The sequence below is a fragment of the Panicum virgatum genome, chromosome 7N, assembly GCF_016808335.1.
Source record: "Panicum virgatum strain AP13 chromosome 7N, P.virgatum_v5, whole genome shotgun sequence".
NCBI lineage: Eukaryota > Viridiplantae > Streptophyta > Magnoliopsida > Poales > Poaceae > Panicum > Panicum virgatum.
In genome coordinates, this window is record NC_053151.1 from 39,402,307 (window position 1) to 39,420,158 (window position 17,852).

General features: G+C 49.0%; 2 protein-coding genes across 2 annotated transcripts; one reads left to right on the plus strand and one right to left on the minus strand.

The window, feature by feature from the left end:
- The first annotated feature begins 5,269 nt into the window (after nucleotides 1-5,269).
- LOC120681245 (COBRA-like protein 7) lies at nucleotides 5,270-7,525 on the plus strand. The gene is made up of 5 exons (XM_039962758.1): nucleotides 5,270-5,339; nucleotides 5,448-5,536; nucleotides 5,785-6,250; nucleotides 6,346-6,789; nucleotides 6,885-7,525. The coding sequence occupies exons 1-5, from the start codon at nucleotides 5,270-5,272 to the stop codon at nucleotides 7,160-7,162; spliced, it is 1,347 nt and encodes a 448-aa protein (XP_039818692.1). The 3' UTR covers nucleotides 7,163-7,525.
- A 4,081-nt stretch (nucleotides 7,526-11,606) lies between these two features.
- On the minus strand, nucleotides 11,607-16,934 carry LOC120682871 (aldehyde dehydrogenase family 3 member F1-like). The gene is made up of 7 exons (XM_039964899.1): nucleotides 16,603-16,934; nucleotides 16,429-16,497; nucleotides 16,233-16,329; nucleotides 13,037-13,243; nucleotides 12,525-12,918; nucleotides 12,351-12,441; nucleotides 11,607-12,251 (listed from the first exon to the last, which is right to left on the minus strand). The coding sequence occupies exons 1-7, from the start codon at nucleotides 16,822-16,824 to the stop codon at nucleotides 11,865-11,867; spliced, it is 1,467 nt and encodes a 488-aa protein (XP_039820833.1). The 5' UTR covers nucleotides 16,825-16,934; the 3' UTR covers nucleotides 11,607-11,864.
- Between the last annotated feature and the right edge of the window lie 918 nt (nucleotides 16,935-17,852).

Here is a 17,852-nt window from a genome sequence, read left to right on the forward strand (position 1 = left end):
CCTACACAGCAGTGTAAAAGAAATCTAACAACACAAACTCTTTAAATGCTATTGTGATACATGAGATAGACCTTGCTTGGGCTATAATAATGAAAAGAGCAGAAAGGCATGCTTAGCTCCTATGAAATGCTTGGCAAGCAGTACCATGCTGCAGAGGCAAGCAAATCGGAGCAATTGAGGCAATCAAAGTCATTTGATTGTAAAGAGAATTAGACATAGAGCTAACATCCCAGACAACAAATTGCTTTTGCTATAGTTAATTATCTTTTTTTTTTCTAAGCACATATGAATCTGAAATGCACTCCAGCATGTTGTAACAAAAAAAACTAATCCATATCAAAAGTCTTGCTTTCTGCATTTCTGATTCTAAACAACTCCTAGAGCATTGGACTCAGATGATTTAGCTTCTGTTGAAGTAAATAACCAGGTACACACCACTTCAAATTTGCGAAAGAAAAGATCATGAAAATCCGTTCACATGGGCATCCCTCCTACATGCGTGGTAGGTCATGGTGGGCTGCTACTTCTCCATCATCCTAGCGCTAGCGCTTTTTCACCATCTCCGATGATTTGCTAAGCACCATCATTCTGTCAAATGGCAGTTTATATGATAAGATAAATCCACCAAAGAATACAGTTTTGACCACAAGCCTCTACCATGAACGCATCACACATTTCTCTGGACAGTTAGCGGAAAAAAATACCCTTGCACGGTGTTGTCCTCCTCCTTCCATTGCTGCATGGTGGTGCCGGCAGTGACACCGCAACATGTGGAGGTGGGCGTGGATAGATATCTTCAGAACATTCATATAATGACAATATTTCTGAAGACTCATTTGATTTTTTGGACAGTAGTCAAGCCTATCAGCTAACCCACATAAGCAACTTAGAATATTTAGCTCTCGGTGAAAATAAGATCAAGATGAGATCCAGATATGATCAAAAACCAAAGAGGAACTATAATATTCTAAAGTGCATTTGCCTCATATCAACACTAAATTCAGAACCACCTATAGCACTATAATCCAGGAGCACCTACACGCAAAAGATACGCACCCGTTGAACATTCTGCCACACTGTCTCATCTTTAGGGTTTTCGGATGGGTAACAGGGCTTCAGGAGCACCTATATGCACAATACATGATGTCCTTGAAGGGAAGGATTGCATGCTATTAGCACATCAGGGTAAAACTCTTGACACAACATGAACTGTTAGGAAAAAAAATCATGACTCATTATTCTACTCGGAACTGATTTCACATGTATTTCAGAGTAGAACAATTTAAAAGCACTTGAATGAACAATCTGGATCAGTGAAGTGCCAGAGATGTAGCATTATTATTGATTAATGAAAGTGTGATTCAGATTCTGAACCAGATTTTCTTTGGTATTTAAGCAAGTAATTGACTGTTGCGCTAATATGCTAATCTATTATATATTAACTGCACTTTTTTTACCACAGGCACCATCAATTATTTCAGAACCAGAACAGGAGTGGCATTTTCAGTACTGATCTATTTTGGTCAAAGAACTGGAACAATCTAGGCAGCGTATGCCATCTTAATGTGTTATCTATTACTCCTCTTGTTAGGATGCAATGTAAAAGGCCCTCACGAACTACTGCAATGCCAGATCATTTCCGGCAAGGTCAGCCCTAATTACCAAACCTAATCAAGTGGCTGCACGCAGGAGAAACAAAATTCGATATAAAGCTGGTAGCTTCTGTAGGACAGGTACCTGCTAGGCAATGTTTAGGGTGGCTACCGCGACGGTGCTTCAGGGTCGGCGGCGTGGATAGCTGCGGTCGCGCGCCCCGCGCGTGGGGCATCCGCGCCGGGAGGACGGCCGCGTGGCGAGGTCGTCGAGCGCGGCGGAGATGGCGGCCGCCGCAGGGGCGAGGCAAGAGCGGCAGGGCTTCGGGGCGGAGCAGATCGTCGGGGAGGCGACGAGCTGTCGGGCCGCGAGCCGCAGGAGGGGCGCGCGGGAAGGCGACGAGCTGACGGGGACCCGCCTCCTCTTTGCGCAAGCGGACGGGGACCCCTCGCGGCGGCAACCAGGGCACCTCGAGGCGGCGTGACAGCGGCGGGGCGCGGCGAGGATTGCTGGATGACGTGATGGCCGGCGCGGACCAGCTCTGCGCGAGGGGAGGAACCGTCGTGGAGTGATGACGCCGGAGCGTTGAGACGGCCTCGGCGCGCGCGGCTCGGAGGAGCGAGGAGGGACGCACGCGCCGCGGCGTCGCGGGCTGCGCGGCCGTGGGTCGGCGGGGGCTACCCGCGGCGGCGCGGTCTGCGGGGTGGGCGGTGGGGGCGAGCCGCGGCGGCGCGGGCTGCAGGGCGACACGGGTGAGCCGCGGCGGCGAGGGCGGCGGGGGCGAGCCGCGGCGGTGAGCGCCGGCGGCGAGGGATGCGCAGCCACGGGGCGGCGCGGGCGGGGCGGCCCGGGCGAAGGAGAGGAGCGGGGTAGCCGGGTAGGGCGGCGGGGCTGCGGAAGACGGAGATGGGCGAGCAGGGCGGTGAGCGTCGGGAACCGTCGAGATGCGTGGGCGAAAGGGGGGAGGGGGGGGGAGTGCGGGGCGTGGGTCGCGGGGTAGGACGCGCGGACGGGACGGACAAACGAACGAAGGGAGGGAGGACGAAAAAAAAAGTGACGCTTAGGCCCCATTCGGTTGGCAAAAAGTTTGCTCACATCGAATTTTTGGACACATACATGAAGCATTAAATATAGATGAAAAAAATAACTAATTACACAGTTTAACTGATTAACACGAGATGAATTTTTAAGCCTAATTAGTTTATAATTAGATATTATTTGTCAAATAACAATGAAATGTGCTACAGTAATTTTTCACCCTAAAACCGCAAACTGAACGAATGTGCTACAGTAACAGTTTCTTTTTAGCAGAATTAGAGAAAAGAAGAGAAGATAGATATCTCAACATGCCCGGCACTGACGTGTTGCAGAGCAAAGGGGGTGTTTAGTTAGTGAAAATTTTTGGATCAAAGGTCACATCGATTGTTTGACCAGATGTCGGGAGGATTTTTCGGGCACTAATTAAAAAACTAATTTCAGAACTCACTTGGAAACCACGAGACGAATCTTTTGAGGCCTTTGATCGCGTCATTAGCACATGTGGGTTACTGTAGCACTTATGGCTAATCATGCACTAATTAGGCTTAAAAGATTCGTCTCGTCATGTACATCCAAACTGTGTAATTAGTTTTATTATTTAATTACATTTAGTGCTTCATACATGTGTTTAAAGGGGAGGTGAAAATTTTTGGGAACTAAACGGCCCCAAAGTTGGGATGACAGCGCAGGTGCAGGTGCCGTTGATTTTGCGGCAGAGCAGGGATTAGTGACGGCAGTTTACTTTTCAGAGGGTGTTTAGATCATTTCCAACAGATTACTCATACTTCATACTTTAAATATTCTCTCTCTTTATTATCAATAGCTACTTTTGTTTTTTGGTAATAGTTGCTGCAGCAGATTACCAAAATCCAATCACCAATAATAGAGTAGAGGGGAAATCCCCTTTATTTAGGTGAGAGAGATGTGTGTTTTGGTGATTACCAAAAACTTATAGGTAATAGGGATCGAAATGGTAATTTGTTGGAGCACCTCCATCATTAAAACATTAATTTTTTGGTATTGGGGAGAGGGATGAGTAATCTATTGGAGATGCTCTTAGTTTCCATAAAAATTTCTACAGTACTCGCCACATCGAATTTTTGAACACATAAAGCATTAAATGCAGTTGGAAAAAAATAACTAATTATACAGTTTAACTGATTAGGATGAGACGAATCTTTTAAGCCTAATTAATTCGTGATTGGACATTAATTATCAAATAACAACAAAATGTATGACAGTATCCGAATCCAAACTTTTTCACCAACTAAACACCCCCTCAGTGGATTTTTTGTGCTGCTCCTAGTTCTCAAAATTGACTGGAGTTGGTTTTTCTCATCGCCCAAATTCCTTTCATGGAATACTAATACGTGGCAAGATTTCATTGGTACAAAATTTAATTGAAACAAAACCAAAAAAACACTCGATTGTTGTGTAGTTAGTCCGGGTTCAATTTCTTTTTCAGGACACTCATGCCCGATCGTGAGACTGCCTATTGAATGCCTACCTGAGCTATGCAACAATGAGATCCCCCTTGATCTTTGCTGTTTATTTTTATTTTTATTTTTGTATGGAGAACTCATGATTACAGTTGTTACAGGAACGGGGAATGTAAGAAACACCAAAAACGTGAATAGCCCACATAAAAAAGAACATGAATAGCCTAAGGTTTTTTTAGGGGTACATGAATAGCCCATCTGATCGTGGGCCTTACAGATGAGGGTCCTGCAGCCTTTGGGCCTTTTGTCTTTCTTTCCCACACGTCCAGCCCTGGCCTGGTTTCACAAAGCCCAGGCAGAATTTAGCCCATAAATGGCTTATTCGACCTACAAATTTTTATGTTTCAATATTGCTATTGCAGAATAAATGAATATTACACTGCTCCAGACACCTTCACCATTGGCCACTAAATTTCTGCCACAATGAGCCAATGAGGTGAGAACAGGAGATTGCTACGAAGTACCGAGTCTTCGCCAAAAGAACACTCTCCACTGACCTTGACACCAGGTGAAAAATATTCAGGAGTCACGTCACCTCCCCGTTGATCGGGCCGTCGGGTCCTCATCACCTGCCGTGTCTAGCCACGAGCAGCTTTACATCCGAGGCTGCTTGCTCCATCCATGACGTGAACTCCTCTCTGCCCCCGGGACCACACGCCGGCGAGAGCGTGCCCCCACACCCCCCCGGGTTCAAAACCTTCCCTCCAAATGTGGCAACGCCGTGCCAAATCGGCGTGCAGCGCCCTGCATGCCCCGATCCGGGGTGGCTTTCCAAAACGCGCCGCGGTGACTGGCGACTAGTGAGCGGGCGCCAACTGGGCCGCCACCAGCAGTAGGAGGAGTAATCAATGTTTTTCCCCCCTGCAGCGGCGGCGTATCTGCCTCTGCCTCTGCCTGCATTCCTGCAAGCCGAAACCTCCCCGTCCCCGGCGTTTAATTCGAGGCGAGTGCCGCGATCGATGGGAGGCGAACGTCACATCGGCGATCGGATTATCGACTGACCGAACTCCCGGTGTCTTCTTGTGTTGTGCCCCCTCTCGTCTTCCCCTTGTCTCCTGCGAAACCGAGCGTGGAGCGCGTTCAGACGGGGCGAGGGGATGATGCTCCGCCGTCCAGGGAATTCTATCGGCTTTGGACCGATGGGGAAGGAGCGCTTCGTCTTCGTCCTGCTCGTCTTCTCGTGCTGTTGTTCTTGCTCCCGATTCGCAGGTGATCTTTCTTCTTCTTGTTGTGCGTTCCAATCGTTGGCTATTGCTCTCGAGAAACGGGCGGCCGAATCGTGGTTGCTGATTGTTTGATCGCGTTGGATTGGATCAGATGCCTACGACCCGATGGATCCGAACGGGGACATCACGATCAACTGGGATTTCCAGAGCCTCGATACCAAGGCCGCCGACACGTACACGGTGCGCATTCGTGATGTCGAGTTGTGAGTTCTTTAGCGCCGCCATTTTACCCCACGGGTGATGGATCCGAAGAAAAGATACAGACTTTCGCCGCCTCCCTTGCTGCTAGTGCTAGCATTCTTTTTTTTTCATGTTTCAAGTTGCCCTTTACCCCCATTCCTCGCGGTGAAAATTTTGCATTTATCCTTGCATCCGGAAAACTCAAATCGCCTGAGCGAAAGAGGACGATCGATTTGCTCCGTGCGCAGGTCATGGTGAGCATCCAAAACCACCAGCTGTACCGGCACATCGAGCAGCCGGGGTGGCGGCTGAGCTGGAGCTGGGCCGGCAAGGAGGTGATCTGGGACGCGAGGGGCGCGGAGGCGACGGAGCAGGGCGACTGCTCCCGCGTCGGCGGCGGGAGCCGCCCGCACTGCTGCCAGAAGCGGCCCGTCCTGGCGGACCTGCCGCCCGGCACGCCGTTCAACCAGCAGGTCTCCAACTGCTGCCGCGGCGGCGTGCTGTCGTCCCTCACCCAGAACAACCTCACATCCACCGCCGCGTTCCAGATGGTCGTCGGCGACTACGCCGCCGCCAGGGACGGCGGCGGCAAGGATGAGCCTGAGATGCCGTGGGGCTTCGACATCGGCGTGCCGGGGTACTCGTGCAGCAACGCCACCAAGGTGCCCCCGACCAGGAGCAAGGTCGACAGGAACCGCCACGTCCAAGTGCTCCGTAAGGCCCCGTTACGTTCGTACGTCCTTGGTCGTCGAGACCGTGCGCCGCTGCGCCTCACCTGCTCTGACACGTTGTTGCTGCCGTGCGTGCAGTGACGTGGCGGGTGACCTGCTCGTACTCGCAGTACCGGGAGGCGGTGGCGCCGTCGTGCTGCGTCTCCCTGTCGACGTTCTACAGCAGCGGCATCGTGTCGTGCCCGCTCTGCAGCTGCGGCTGCCAAGGCTCCCCGACGTCGCCGCAGTGCGTCAGCAGCAGCGGTGTGCCGGCGCCGCCCCCGCCGGCGGCTGGCCGCGTCGACGACGACGAGCCGCCCGCGCCGCTCGTCCGGTGCTCCGAGCACATGTGCCCGATCCGGGTGCACTGGCACGTGAAGGTGAACTACCGGAGGTACTGGCGGGTGAAGGTGACGGTGAGCAACTACAACCTGGTGCGGAACTACAGCGACTGGAACCTGGTGCTGCAGCACCCCAACCTGCGCAGCCTGACGCAGCTGTTCAGCTTCAACTACAAGCCCCTCATCGAGTACGGCACCTTCAGTAAGTGCCCCTCCGCCACTTGTCATCAGTAAAAGAAAATGCAGCACGATCTGCAGCAGAATTATAGTATTGTTGAGAGTTCTTGGTGGTTGCAGACGACACGGGGATGTTCTGGGGGATACGGTCCTACAACGAGATGCTGCTGCAGGACGGGAACGTGCAGACGGAGATGATACTGCAGAAGAGCGAGGGCGAGTTCACCATCTCGGGGGGCTGGGCGTTCCCGAGGAGGGTCTACTTCGACGGGCGCGAGTGCGTCATGCCGCCGGCGGACCAGTACCCCGCGCTGCCCAACGGAGCGGCGGCGACGCGGCGGAGCTCGCTGGCCGCCGGCGCTTGCATGGTACTGCTGTCTTTCATTGCTCTGGTGTAGCGTGTAGGATTACGCGTAACATGGGGGACGTGGCCACCACCACATCTTCACCGGGACAAAAAGGTCACGGGAGAGAAGAGCGAGTGCAAAATCAGGCAGACGTAGTAGTGCTGGTGCCATTAGCTGCCCTGCAAACTGCAAGTAGCATGATTGGGATTTGGGAAAATCTGACCCTGACGACGAATGACGATGAGGGCATCCCAATGCAGACTCCACACATAGAATCTAAGCCTCAAAACTCCATCACAAGAAAATATAATTCCCAATGCAAAGTGTGTTACTTTAGTTTATGGCCCACTTGTTTCTCTCACATTCATTCTTGATTTGCGTGAAGATTTGGAGTCTAAATAAGACTTGGAGTCTTGATTTCTCTCTCTTCCATAAATATACTGCCACATTAACAAAATACAATAAATAGGAGGCTTAGACTCCATGGTAGAGTTTGGGTTGGGACTGTCCTAAGCAAACAACACAGAATGCCTAAAGGAGGTCGAGAATGTTTCCCGTCAGTCCAAAATTTCTCCCTTCGTCCAAGGGTACATCAGCCCAATAAGGTTAATTAGGCCCAGTCCTGTCCTGTTTAGTTTTCTCGGCCTCTCGTGCTATTGGGTGGCTCAAACAGTCATACCGGCCCACTTTCCTTTTGTTCAAAAATGGCTGGGGAGTCTAAACAAAATTTGGTATTTTAATGGCTAGCGGACCAATGGTGTTGGTGCAGGAGTGTCCGTCTTTTGTGAAAAAAAAACACAGGCGTTGTACAATGTTACATTTACCATGGAAGGAACAAATCAGAGGCACATCGTAATTCAAATCCTTGCCCCTACAAACTTCTACGCAGTATGTAGCATCGCTCGTATCTCACCAATGCGCTGCTAAACACTGCAAGGTATTTTACATTTTGTCTCACTAGAACCAACCATAGATCGGTTGCAGGTAGTATAGCACTGATACGATACTTGCTCTTCACCACCACATCATATTACTGCATACTACTACTATCCTTTATTCGCTTACCATCCATCCATTCATTCATTCATTCATTCATTCATCTATTATCTTATTATTTGGCCAATAAACGGAGCCTCCACATTCGCTCTCAAGGTCTAGAAATTCTCATATTAATCGGAGAAAAAAAGAAATATTAAAATTACCCATCACTGCTATTACAAAAAAATTAACCTAAAATACCCATATACATGTTTATAAATTACCCACCAGTGCCATTAAAATATATTTTTGTTTATAAATATAAATCTATCCATTATTTTGTATTACACAAACAATTAATATGTTTTACCACACGTATCTTATTATTTTTATCTATTTATTTCTGCGGTATTATTGACTTTGGTCCATTCGTTCCGTGTCAAAATCATGCTAGAACCCGTCGCTGAATCCAAATTCCACCAGGTCTGCATTCTTGGAGCTCGCGTTCGTGTGTGTTGTGGCGGGGAAGAGGATTTGAGTGCCTGGTGCTGGAACTACGGCAGGAGCGGCGGAGATGCGGCTCGGTGCTGGAGATTCCCAACGCCGTAGCGCCCACACGCTAGCGGCGGCGGAGCTCCACTCAGCACGCCGGTGGCGGAGCTCGCAGCTCCCGCTCGGAGCACCCGGCCAAGTGCCCGCACGACGGCGCCGCCGGGGCCCGCGGCTCCCGCACGCACTGCCCGCGACAGGCCGACAGCGGAGCCCGCAACGCTTGCGGCGGAGCGCCGCCACGGTAGCGGAGGAAGCTTGCAAAATTCCGGCTGGGCAAGGAAACATGCATTGATTTTAGTTTCATATCCTATTCGGTTTCGTCCGTCACCCATTGACCCGGTCCCAACTGCGCAGTGCCACAGCCACTGATGGCAACAGCCGGCACGGGCGCTCTTGGTCAGATTGGATGCTAGAGGAAGCATTATAAGCTCAGAGCTGAGATCGAGAGCATGTGCTGCTGTGGTCTCGAGCGGCAGTTGCAATACTGTTAGGCGGAGAGGAAAGGGCGTTGGAGAAGAGAATCACGGTTTGCTTTGTGCTGCAGTGCTTTTTCGGGTGGAAGAAATAGCAGATAAGGTCTAAAATTTAGACCCAAATGAAATATTTGGGCCAAAATATGATCTAAAAAAATAAATTAAGCTCACAAAATGTGGTGCAAATGATTTAGACTATATGTAGAATCCAATTAATAATAATTAGAAATAAATTCATTGAAAGAACCAACAAAATTGTGTTCGTTTGCGCATTGTTTATATTTAATTTGTACAGATGGTTCAAAATTGAAATTGATGATTAGCTCAAATAGCAATGTCTAGGTCTCGGTAGTTGGCATTGAGTATTGACTTTCAACTCTACTTGAAAGTCAAAGAGCAAGTTTGGACTTTCGGACTTGGAGATTAGAGATGATAAGGGAAATTGACAAGGACTCAATGTTTAATTTTGGAAGGAAATTTATATTGAATGATTATATAGGAATGATAGTTTTGATTATTATGAACTAGGTTTGAGTTTAAACTGCACGCAAATAAAGTCCAAAAAATCTTGAATAAACCTAGAAAAAAACTTGAAGAAGGTGCTATGTAATTTATATCGCATTTATATTAAAAACTAAACAATTAACATCTTTTTATTAGCTACAAAGGTTCACATTTAAATACTATAAATGGAATCTTTAAACGAATAGAAATCTTTGAGAATTTTCATTTCTTCATGGTTATAGTTAATACAAGTAGTTTTTACCGGTAGCAACGCACGGGTATCTTTGCTATATTACCAAAATCTCAAATGCATCTTTACAATTATATTATTATTAGTCAAAATAAACAAAATAATTTTAGGCTTTGCACTATATTAGACTACCACCTGACCTGTAGTGATCATGATGAGATGGTGACCAAAATTGGACGAGTGATGATGATGACAGAGTTGAAGGCTAAGAGCAAGGGAAAGTGTCGCGCGGCAAGCTTCTTCATTCTTCATGGAGTCTGGAGACTATCCATCAACTACTGCCTACTGGTGATATCTAAACGTGCATGTCCGCAAACCCAATGCAAACATAAGATCACTGCACGTCCAACCTAACCCTTTTTTCGCAATCCTTCTGCATCACAGTCCTTGCCGAGGGAGGATCCTTAACATTACTCCAAAGATTTATTGCCGACATTGCTACAAGACACTACCGCACCTCACAATTAACACCACAAGCTCAAAAAAAAATTAACACCACAAGCAGATCAGAAACCAGGACAATATCGATCAGGCTAGGCCATGATTGATATAGTAAGCTCATCAGGCTTGATATTATTTGGCCAACAAACGAAGCTTCCATGTTCGGCCTGAAGATCTAGAATCGTTAAACGGAGAAAGAAAAATTAAAATTACCCACCACTGCCATTACAAAAAAATTTAGTCTAAAATACCCATATACATATTTATAAATTACCCACCAGTGTCATTAAAATATATTTCTATTTATAAATATAATATATCCATCATTTTGTATATCAAGCTATATATCGTGCATACCTATAGAATACTAGCTACACAACCAATTAACATGTTTTACCACACATATATCTTATTATATTACCAAAATTTCAAATGTACCTTCACCATTATATTATTATTAGTCAAAATAAACAAGATAATTTTAGCCTTTGCACTATATTAGACTACCACCTGGTTTGCGGTGATCATGATGAGAGGGTGGCCAAAGTTGGGCCAGCGACGAGGATCATAAAGTTGGAGCCTAAGAGCAAGGGTAACTGCCGCGCCGCAAGCTTCTTCATCCTCCATAGAATCTAGAGACTGTTCATCATCTACTGCCTACTGGTGATGTCTGAATATGCATGTCCATAGACACAATGCAAGCACAAGGCCACTGCACATCTAACCTAACCTTTTTTCGCAATTCTTCTGCATCCATATCCTTACCGAGGGAGGGTCCTTGACATTACTGCAAAGGTTTGTTGTCGACATTGCTACAAGACACTACCACACCTCACAATTAACACCACAAGCTCAAAAAAAAACACCACAAGTAGATCAGGAACCAGGACAATATCAATCAGACCATGATTGATATAGTAAGCTCATCAAGCTTGAACGTGAATGGAATCTTGTGCTCTGCACTATGGAGATTTGTTGACTTCCAAAAAGTAAGAACCTTGGATCGATTGTTCCCCAACAAAAACTAGGCCACGGAGGCATGATGTCATGCAACAGACGACAGAATTAAACATAGTAGCAATATACGACAAAAGAGGATCATAAAATAGAAAAGCCAACAAAAGAACAACTGAGTCAGTTGAACTGAGCAGTGAGAAGCATTACTGCAAGGACTGGCAGATAAGAAACATGTTACTACTATTGCTAGCGAATGGTAGTAGTAGGATAGGCAGTCGTGACAGAATTAGGACTGTGCGTTTACCATGCGGCCACATCACTGACAAAGAAAGATGTATACAAAATGAGACACTACTATACTAGCAGCAGAGAAGCACTCTTGATTACTAAAGCAAGTAGCATGTGAGGAGAAAAAATTAAATTTATAAATAAAAATTAAATAAAAATGCAAGATATATTTTGAATAACAATACTAGCCGCGCAAATGCGCGGGTCACCTTACTAGTTCATTCATTAACTCACTATCAGTTTATTGGTTTCAAATAAATCCACGTGCAATTTTCTTGCGCCGATGCCGGGGCGGCGGAGCGGAGCTCGATCATTTCCTGAGGCCGAGGAAGGCGAGCACGAAGGCGAAGTAGTTGAAGCGGTAGAGGTAGCGCATGAGGGTGACCTTGCTCTCGTCCCACGGCGGGTACCTAAGCGTCAGCTCTAGGAGGTAGCCCCGCTTCATGACCGCCTTCTTGTGGCTGAACATCTCGAACGAGTGCCTCCCGTGGTACTGCCCGAACCCGCTCTGCCCCACGCCGCCGAACGGGAGCCCGTCGATCGCGTACTGCACCACGGCGTCGTTGAAGGTGACGCTCCCGGACGACGTCTCCTCCACGACCCGGCGCCGCAGCGCGGCGTCCCGGGTGAAGGCGTAGATGGCCAGCGGCTTCGGCATGGCCTTCACGAACGCGATGCTGTCCTCGATCTTCTTCACCTGTGGGTATCGTAGTCAAGCAGAAGCAGCTAGCGTTTCAGTTCTTCGCCGGAGCAAGAGATGGCAGGCAGCTGCATGCGGCAGCGTTCAGGGACGTACCGTGATGATGGGGAGCAGGGGCCCGAAGATCTCCTCGGTCATGATCGCGGAGTCCAGCGGCGGGTTCAGCAGTATTGTGGGCTCAATGTACCTGGGACAGTTTCGTCAGGAAATCAATCTCGTCTGCATCAGTTGTTGGCAGAGCATTCGGTGTTGAGATAGAGTTGAACTTACAAGTTATTGGCGTCCACGGAGCCGCCGTGCAGGATGGACGGCGCCACGGCCCTGTCCTTGAGGAGGCCGCTCAGCCGCTCGAAGTGGCGCTCGTTCACGATCCGCGCCATGTGCTCCGTTTCCTGGAAGAACCGCTTGAGCGTCGACTTGAGCACCTTGATGAGGGCGGGCGCGAACCGCTCCTCGACGAGCACGTAGTCGATGGCGATGCAGGCCTGGCCGGCGCAGGACGACCACTTGCCGGCGATGATGCGGTTCGCCGAGACCTGCAGGTCCCGCGCGCCGGCCGCCGCCGCGTCGAAGATGCACGGGCACTTGCCACCCAGCTCCAGCGCCACGGGCGTCAGGTGCCTGGCCGCCGCGGCCATCACGGAGCGCGCGATGCGGGGGCTCCCTGCTCGTCGGGAAACGGACAACAGCGCGCGCGCGCGTTAGATAGACTGACGGCTGGCCCCGATCGGACGCGCCTGCTCCGCGCGGCAGGAGAAATCTTGGCGGTTGGATTGGCCTACCGGTGAAGAGGACCTTGTCCCAGCGGTGCTCCATGAGCTGCTCCCCGACCTCGGGGCCGCCGTTGACGACCTTGACCGCCGAGGCGTCAAGGTACCTGCCGATGTTGTCGGCGAGGAACCTGGCGGTGCACGGCGAGAGCTCCGACGGCTTCAGCGCCACGGCGTTCCCGGCCGCGAGGGCGCCGATCAGCGGCTCCAGCGACAGGCCTGCCAACGCACACGACCGAGCACGGGTACGATTATACAGGCGCACTTGCGAAACTGTGCCCCCGGCCTGATCTTTGCGGGTACCACATGCAGTAGGGTAGGCGATCAATTTACGACTGGCTCGTAGTAAAATGATGAGCAGGGTTACCGCACCACGCCGGGCACGCAAAGACAGTCACAGGATCGAACAGCACGGCACAGTGGTGTCCCGGACCCTGCTGCCAGCGTGACTCGCGTGCAACCCCACCCTCTAAATCCCTTTTCTTAACCCAGCAGCAGCAATGTAATTTGTAAGCTTTGCTCGCATAAAACTAGCAGCTAACTACGCTAATCTCGGTCGCGGACAGTAGCCACAACACAAGCCCACAAGCCACTCCGGTTCAAGCTCTGCGCACTGAAGCCACTCGCTGGCAGGGTTTTGAATCCCGACCGGTGACCGGTAACCGCCGGCCTCCGGTTCCGGTATACCGGTCCGGTTTGGCCGGTTACCGGTCGGAACCGGTGGAATTCAAATTTGAATTCAAACGCCCACGTTCAACCGGTTCCGACCGGTATACCGGTCGGTTTAGCCGGTATACCGGCCGGTTTGGATGGTAACCGGTCGGTTTGACTGGTAACCGGTCAAATTCAAATTTTTTTCTTTTTGGTTTAAATTCAAATGCCCACAAAGTATACTAAATAAATATTTGTATAACATATTTTAGTCTAAATGAACACTCCAACCCTTTTTTATACTACTTTTACATTGTATTTGTATACTTTCGTATACACACTTTTTTTTATTTAACTTATAAATTTCGCAAACCATACTAAATGAACGAATTTTTGAGAAAATTTGACACCATTAGATTCTTTGCACCTTGAAATATTTTTAGGATTTTTTTGAGAATTTTTCATTTTTTGAATTCAAATTTAAATTTTGAATTTTGACCGGTTTCATACCGGACCGAACCGGAACCGGTCCGGACCGGTTTGACCGGTAACCGGTCAAACCGGACCGGTTACCGACGGTTCGGTTAACCTGCTCACTGGTGCCGCGAGAGCGGCACATGTACATGGCCGCTGAACCGGTTGTGCTTGCGCTGCTGGAACCTTGAAACTAGGCAGCCGGACAGACGGTTATCGCCCCCACACCGCACAGAGGCACATGGAGGCAGCCTCTGCTCTGAACGTCTGTAGCCTCTTGCTGTCTTGCCTCTGTAAAACCACGGATTCCTGTACTCCTGTCTGGCCTGCTTGGCTGCTTCGCAAATTAGTGGGCTTTGCTGGTACATGGTACAGTCCCAGCTAGGTTTGTACTCCCTCCATCCCACGTTAAGTGCACTTCTAGATTTTAAGTTTGTTCCAAAATAAGTTCACCTTTATATATGGGACAACCTAACTCTTGCCCCTTGTTTAGATGCATAAAATTTTGGTTGTAAAGCACTATATCATTTTTGTTTGTATTTTGTAATTATTATCCTGCCATGAGTTAACTAGACTTAAAAGATTCGTTTCGCAAAATTATAAACAAACTGTGTAATTAGTTATTTTGTGTAGCTACATTTAATACTTTATGTATGTGTTCAAAGATTCGATGTGATGGAGAATCTTGTAAGTTTTAGAATATCGAAGGCATCTAAACAAGGGGTTGGTTGTCTTTTTCACTCTCTCTCTCTTCCTAAAATGTAATAATTACACCTCAAATCTAGAAGTCAGCGGAGCTACGGCCAGTCCAACCTGGTCAAAATTTCAATTAGTTAAACGTAATTTTAGCATTGTTCATTGATTTAGCAGCTCAATTAACAAAGGCTGGTCTCTGGTTGTCTGGTTAGGCTCCCCACTGCCAAAAGTAAACTTACTATTTTGGAACGATTAACAAAGGCTGGCCCCTGATTGGTTGTTTGGTCACGCTCCCCACCGCTAGAAGTGACCTTATTTTGGAACGAGGGTGTAGATTTTTTGCCATGTTTGGTTAAACATCCCATCACAATTTCACAAAAAGACGAATGCCCGCATGCAGTACTAAATGAAGTCTATTTGTAAAACTTTTTTTAGGAATTGTTATAAATTTTCGAGACGAATCTAATGAGCCAAATTTCATCATGATTGGCTACAGTGATGCTACAGTAACTGCGCTCAATTATCCTCTAATCGTGCGGTCAAAGGCCTCATTAGATAGAGCAACTGCTACAGAACCATAGTTGTGGAGGTAATTTTGTAATTAGACTTTATTTAATACCCCTAATTAGTGGTCAAAACATCGTTTCTCTCTGGTCAAAACATTTTCACATCTAAACCAAACATGGCCTTTAATGGGCCGGTACAAGTCGTCGAGTGACCAGACCACTCCATCAATTCTGACAGCTCCAGCGTACTAGTATTACTGTAGTAGTGAAGGCTCACGGTTTCAATGTTAGCAGTAGTAACCAGTGACAGACTAATTAGTAGTATCCGATGGGCACAGTTCGACTGTGTGTACGTGTGCCCCCGTGTTCTCTCAGCCGTTGGATGAAGTTCTGTCCTGCAGTGCGATACCGCTGGGACGCAAGAGGAGTGGCCCCACGGCCCCCACGACAGGGCCAGGTGCGTACGTTAAAAGAGCATCAAAACTGATGCAGCGATACCGCATCAGTCGCCGCCAGTAGTTGGGCCCGTGATTAGCCCTTTGAACGCCACCAAACCTATTGACTCGAGCAACGAAAACAAAACCAGACAGGTACCATGACTGCGGTGCAGAAGAGTGTACGTGTACCGCGCATACGCCGGGGTAGCACGTACAGACTACAACAGGCGTGGGCAACGTGTCGGAGAACCTGACCTTCTTCTAGTTGTAGCTTCTAGGTGGGGCACACATACTAGGGGAAGACCGTGGTGACATCTATCTCAATCGCAATCGCAACGTTGGCATCGCGAATGTTAAGTTTGGCGAGTTTTGCACCGTACGAGTAGAAGATGCTGGGAAAAGAGGTCGACATGATAAATTGATAATTGGTGTTTTCAATCATACCCAGGGGGAAGTTCCAGCAGGAGAAGATGAGGACGACCCCGAGCGGCTCCGGCACCACCTGCGCGGTCGCCGGCCACGCGATCAGCGGCACCCACACCTGCACACATCCGCAACCGATACACAGCAGGAAGGGCGTCAGAAGAGTGGCCGCGGCCGGCCGGAGAACGGAGGCTCGATGGATCGATTAGACGCTTGCCCTGTCCGGCGCCATCCATTTGCCGAGCTGCTGCAGCGCGCCGTTGGCGGACTTGATGAGCACCCCGACCTGGCAAAACCGAGCCAAATCGTCAAGATGGCGACCAGGAGAAGGCGTGGATGCGGACTAGCTAAGAAGCTGACGACTGGATGGATGGGGGCGCGACGCAGACACCTCGTCCCTGTAGGCCTCGGCGTGGTGCTTGCCGAGGTCCTTGTGGAGCGCCTGGAACGCCTCCACCTCCTTCTCCTTGAGCAGCCGGAGGAGGCCCCGGAGCTGCGCCTGACGCCACGCCAGGCTCCGGGTCCTGTCGCCCTCGTAGGCCTCCCGCAGCTCCCGCACCGTCTCGCCCAGCGCCCCGCCGGCCTCGGCACCAGCAGCCGTCGCGCCCGGCATCGTGGCCGTGCTCCACCAGCTCCGGCTGCTCAGCTCGTTGAGCTCTCAATCGCAGTCGCTCTCCTACGGATGAGATGACACCGCGGCTCGACGGTGGCGCCCAGGGAACGCCCGGCCCCGGGTGGCCTATTTATTGCAACTGGCGCGCACCTGCGTTCTGACAGTATGCTTTAATCATTGTGTTTGCTTGGTTGTGACTGATGCTGATTTATTATGAGAGAATATTACTGTTAATTGACTAATAGCTGATAATTAGTGTTGATTTAATATGAAAAAATATTATTATTGGCTGGTTAGCCAGCCAAGCGAACATAGTGAATGCCTGCTCTCGGAGTGGACGGGTGGCTTCACTTCCTGCTCGAGAGGGGAGCATGAATGTGCCTTCAATGCCTCTACCGGGGGGGTGGTTTGCTGGAACTATCATCCATCAATGCGGGCGATCAAAGACTCAGGTTCTATAGATCACAACTCGTAAACTCTGTAAATTTAAAAAAACAACACATTGAATATTTAGACACATGTATAAAATACTAAATGAAATCTATTTACAAATTTTTTTTTCATGAATGGGCTGTAAATCGCGAGACGAATCTAATGAGCCTACTTAATCTATGATTTGCAACAATAATGCTACAGTAACAATCCGCTAATTATGGATTAATTAGCATCATTAGATTTGTCTCGCGATTTATAACCCATCTGTGTAAAAAGTTTTATAAATAGACTTCATTTAGTACTTTAAATTAGTAATTAGTAAGATTCCATCGCAATTTTTTTTCCATCTAAACACGCCCTCAAAGCAAAGCAAGAGCATGGGCTCGATCGACGCCTCAGACAGAGAAAGATTACGGACTCTGACCCAGAGTTGGCAAGATGTTTAGCGTCTGACAGGGTAACCGCCTCGGGTGCTGCGCACTGTTCTAGCCCTCCAGACAGTGAGGGTTGCAACGACGTCCGGCGGCGTCCAGGCAGTAGCATGCCACGTCCTGGCCGTACCGTGATGGACCCTGTCGATGGGTCTCTCTCCA

What these genes read in the sequence shown, in the direction of transcription:
- LOC120681245 (XM_039962758.1), top strand. Translation starts at nt 5,270, where the DNA reads ATGGGGAAGGAGCGCTTCGTCTTCGTCCTGCTCGTCTTCTCGTGCTGT. An exon ending in TTCTTGCTCCCGATTCGCAG is followed by an intron (nt 5,340 to 5,447) that starts GTGATCTTTCTT and finishes GGATTGGATCAG; the next exon opens with ATGCCTACGACCCGATGGAT. An exon ending in AGGCCGCCGACACGTACACG is followed by an intron (nt 5,537 to 5,784) that starts GTGCGCATTCGT and finishes CTCCGTGCGCAG; the next exon opens with GTCATGGTGAGCATCCAAAA.
- LOC120682871 (XM_039964899.1), bottom strand. Translation starts at nt 16,824, where the DNA reads ATGCCGGGCGCGACGGCTGCTGGTGCCGAGGCCGGCGGGGCGCTGGGC. An exon ending in GGACAAGGTCCTCTTCACCG is followed by an intron (nt 12,919 to 13,036) that starts GTAGGCCAATCC and finishes CCCGACGAGCAG; the next exon opens with GGAGCCCCCGCATCGCGCGC. An exon ending in CCCTGCTCCCCATCATCACG is followed by an intron (nt 12,252 to 12,350) that starts GTACGTCCCTGA and finishes CGATACCCACAG; the next exon opens with GTGAAGAAGATCGAGGACAG.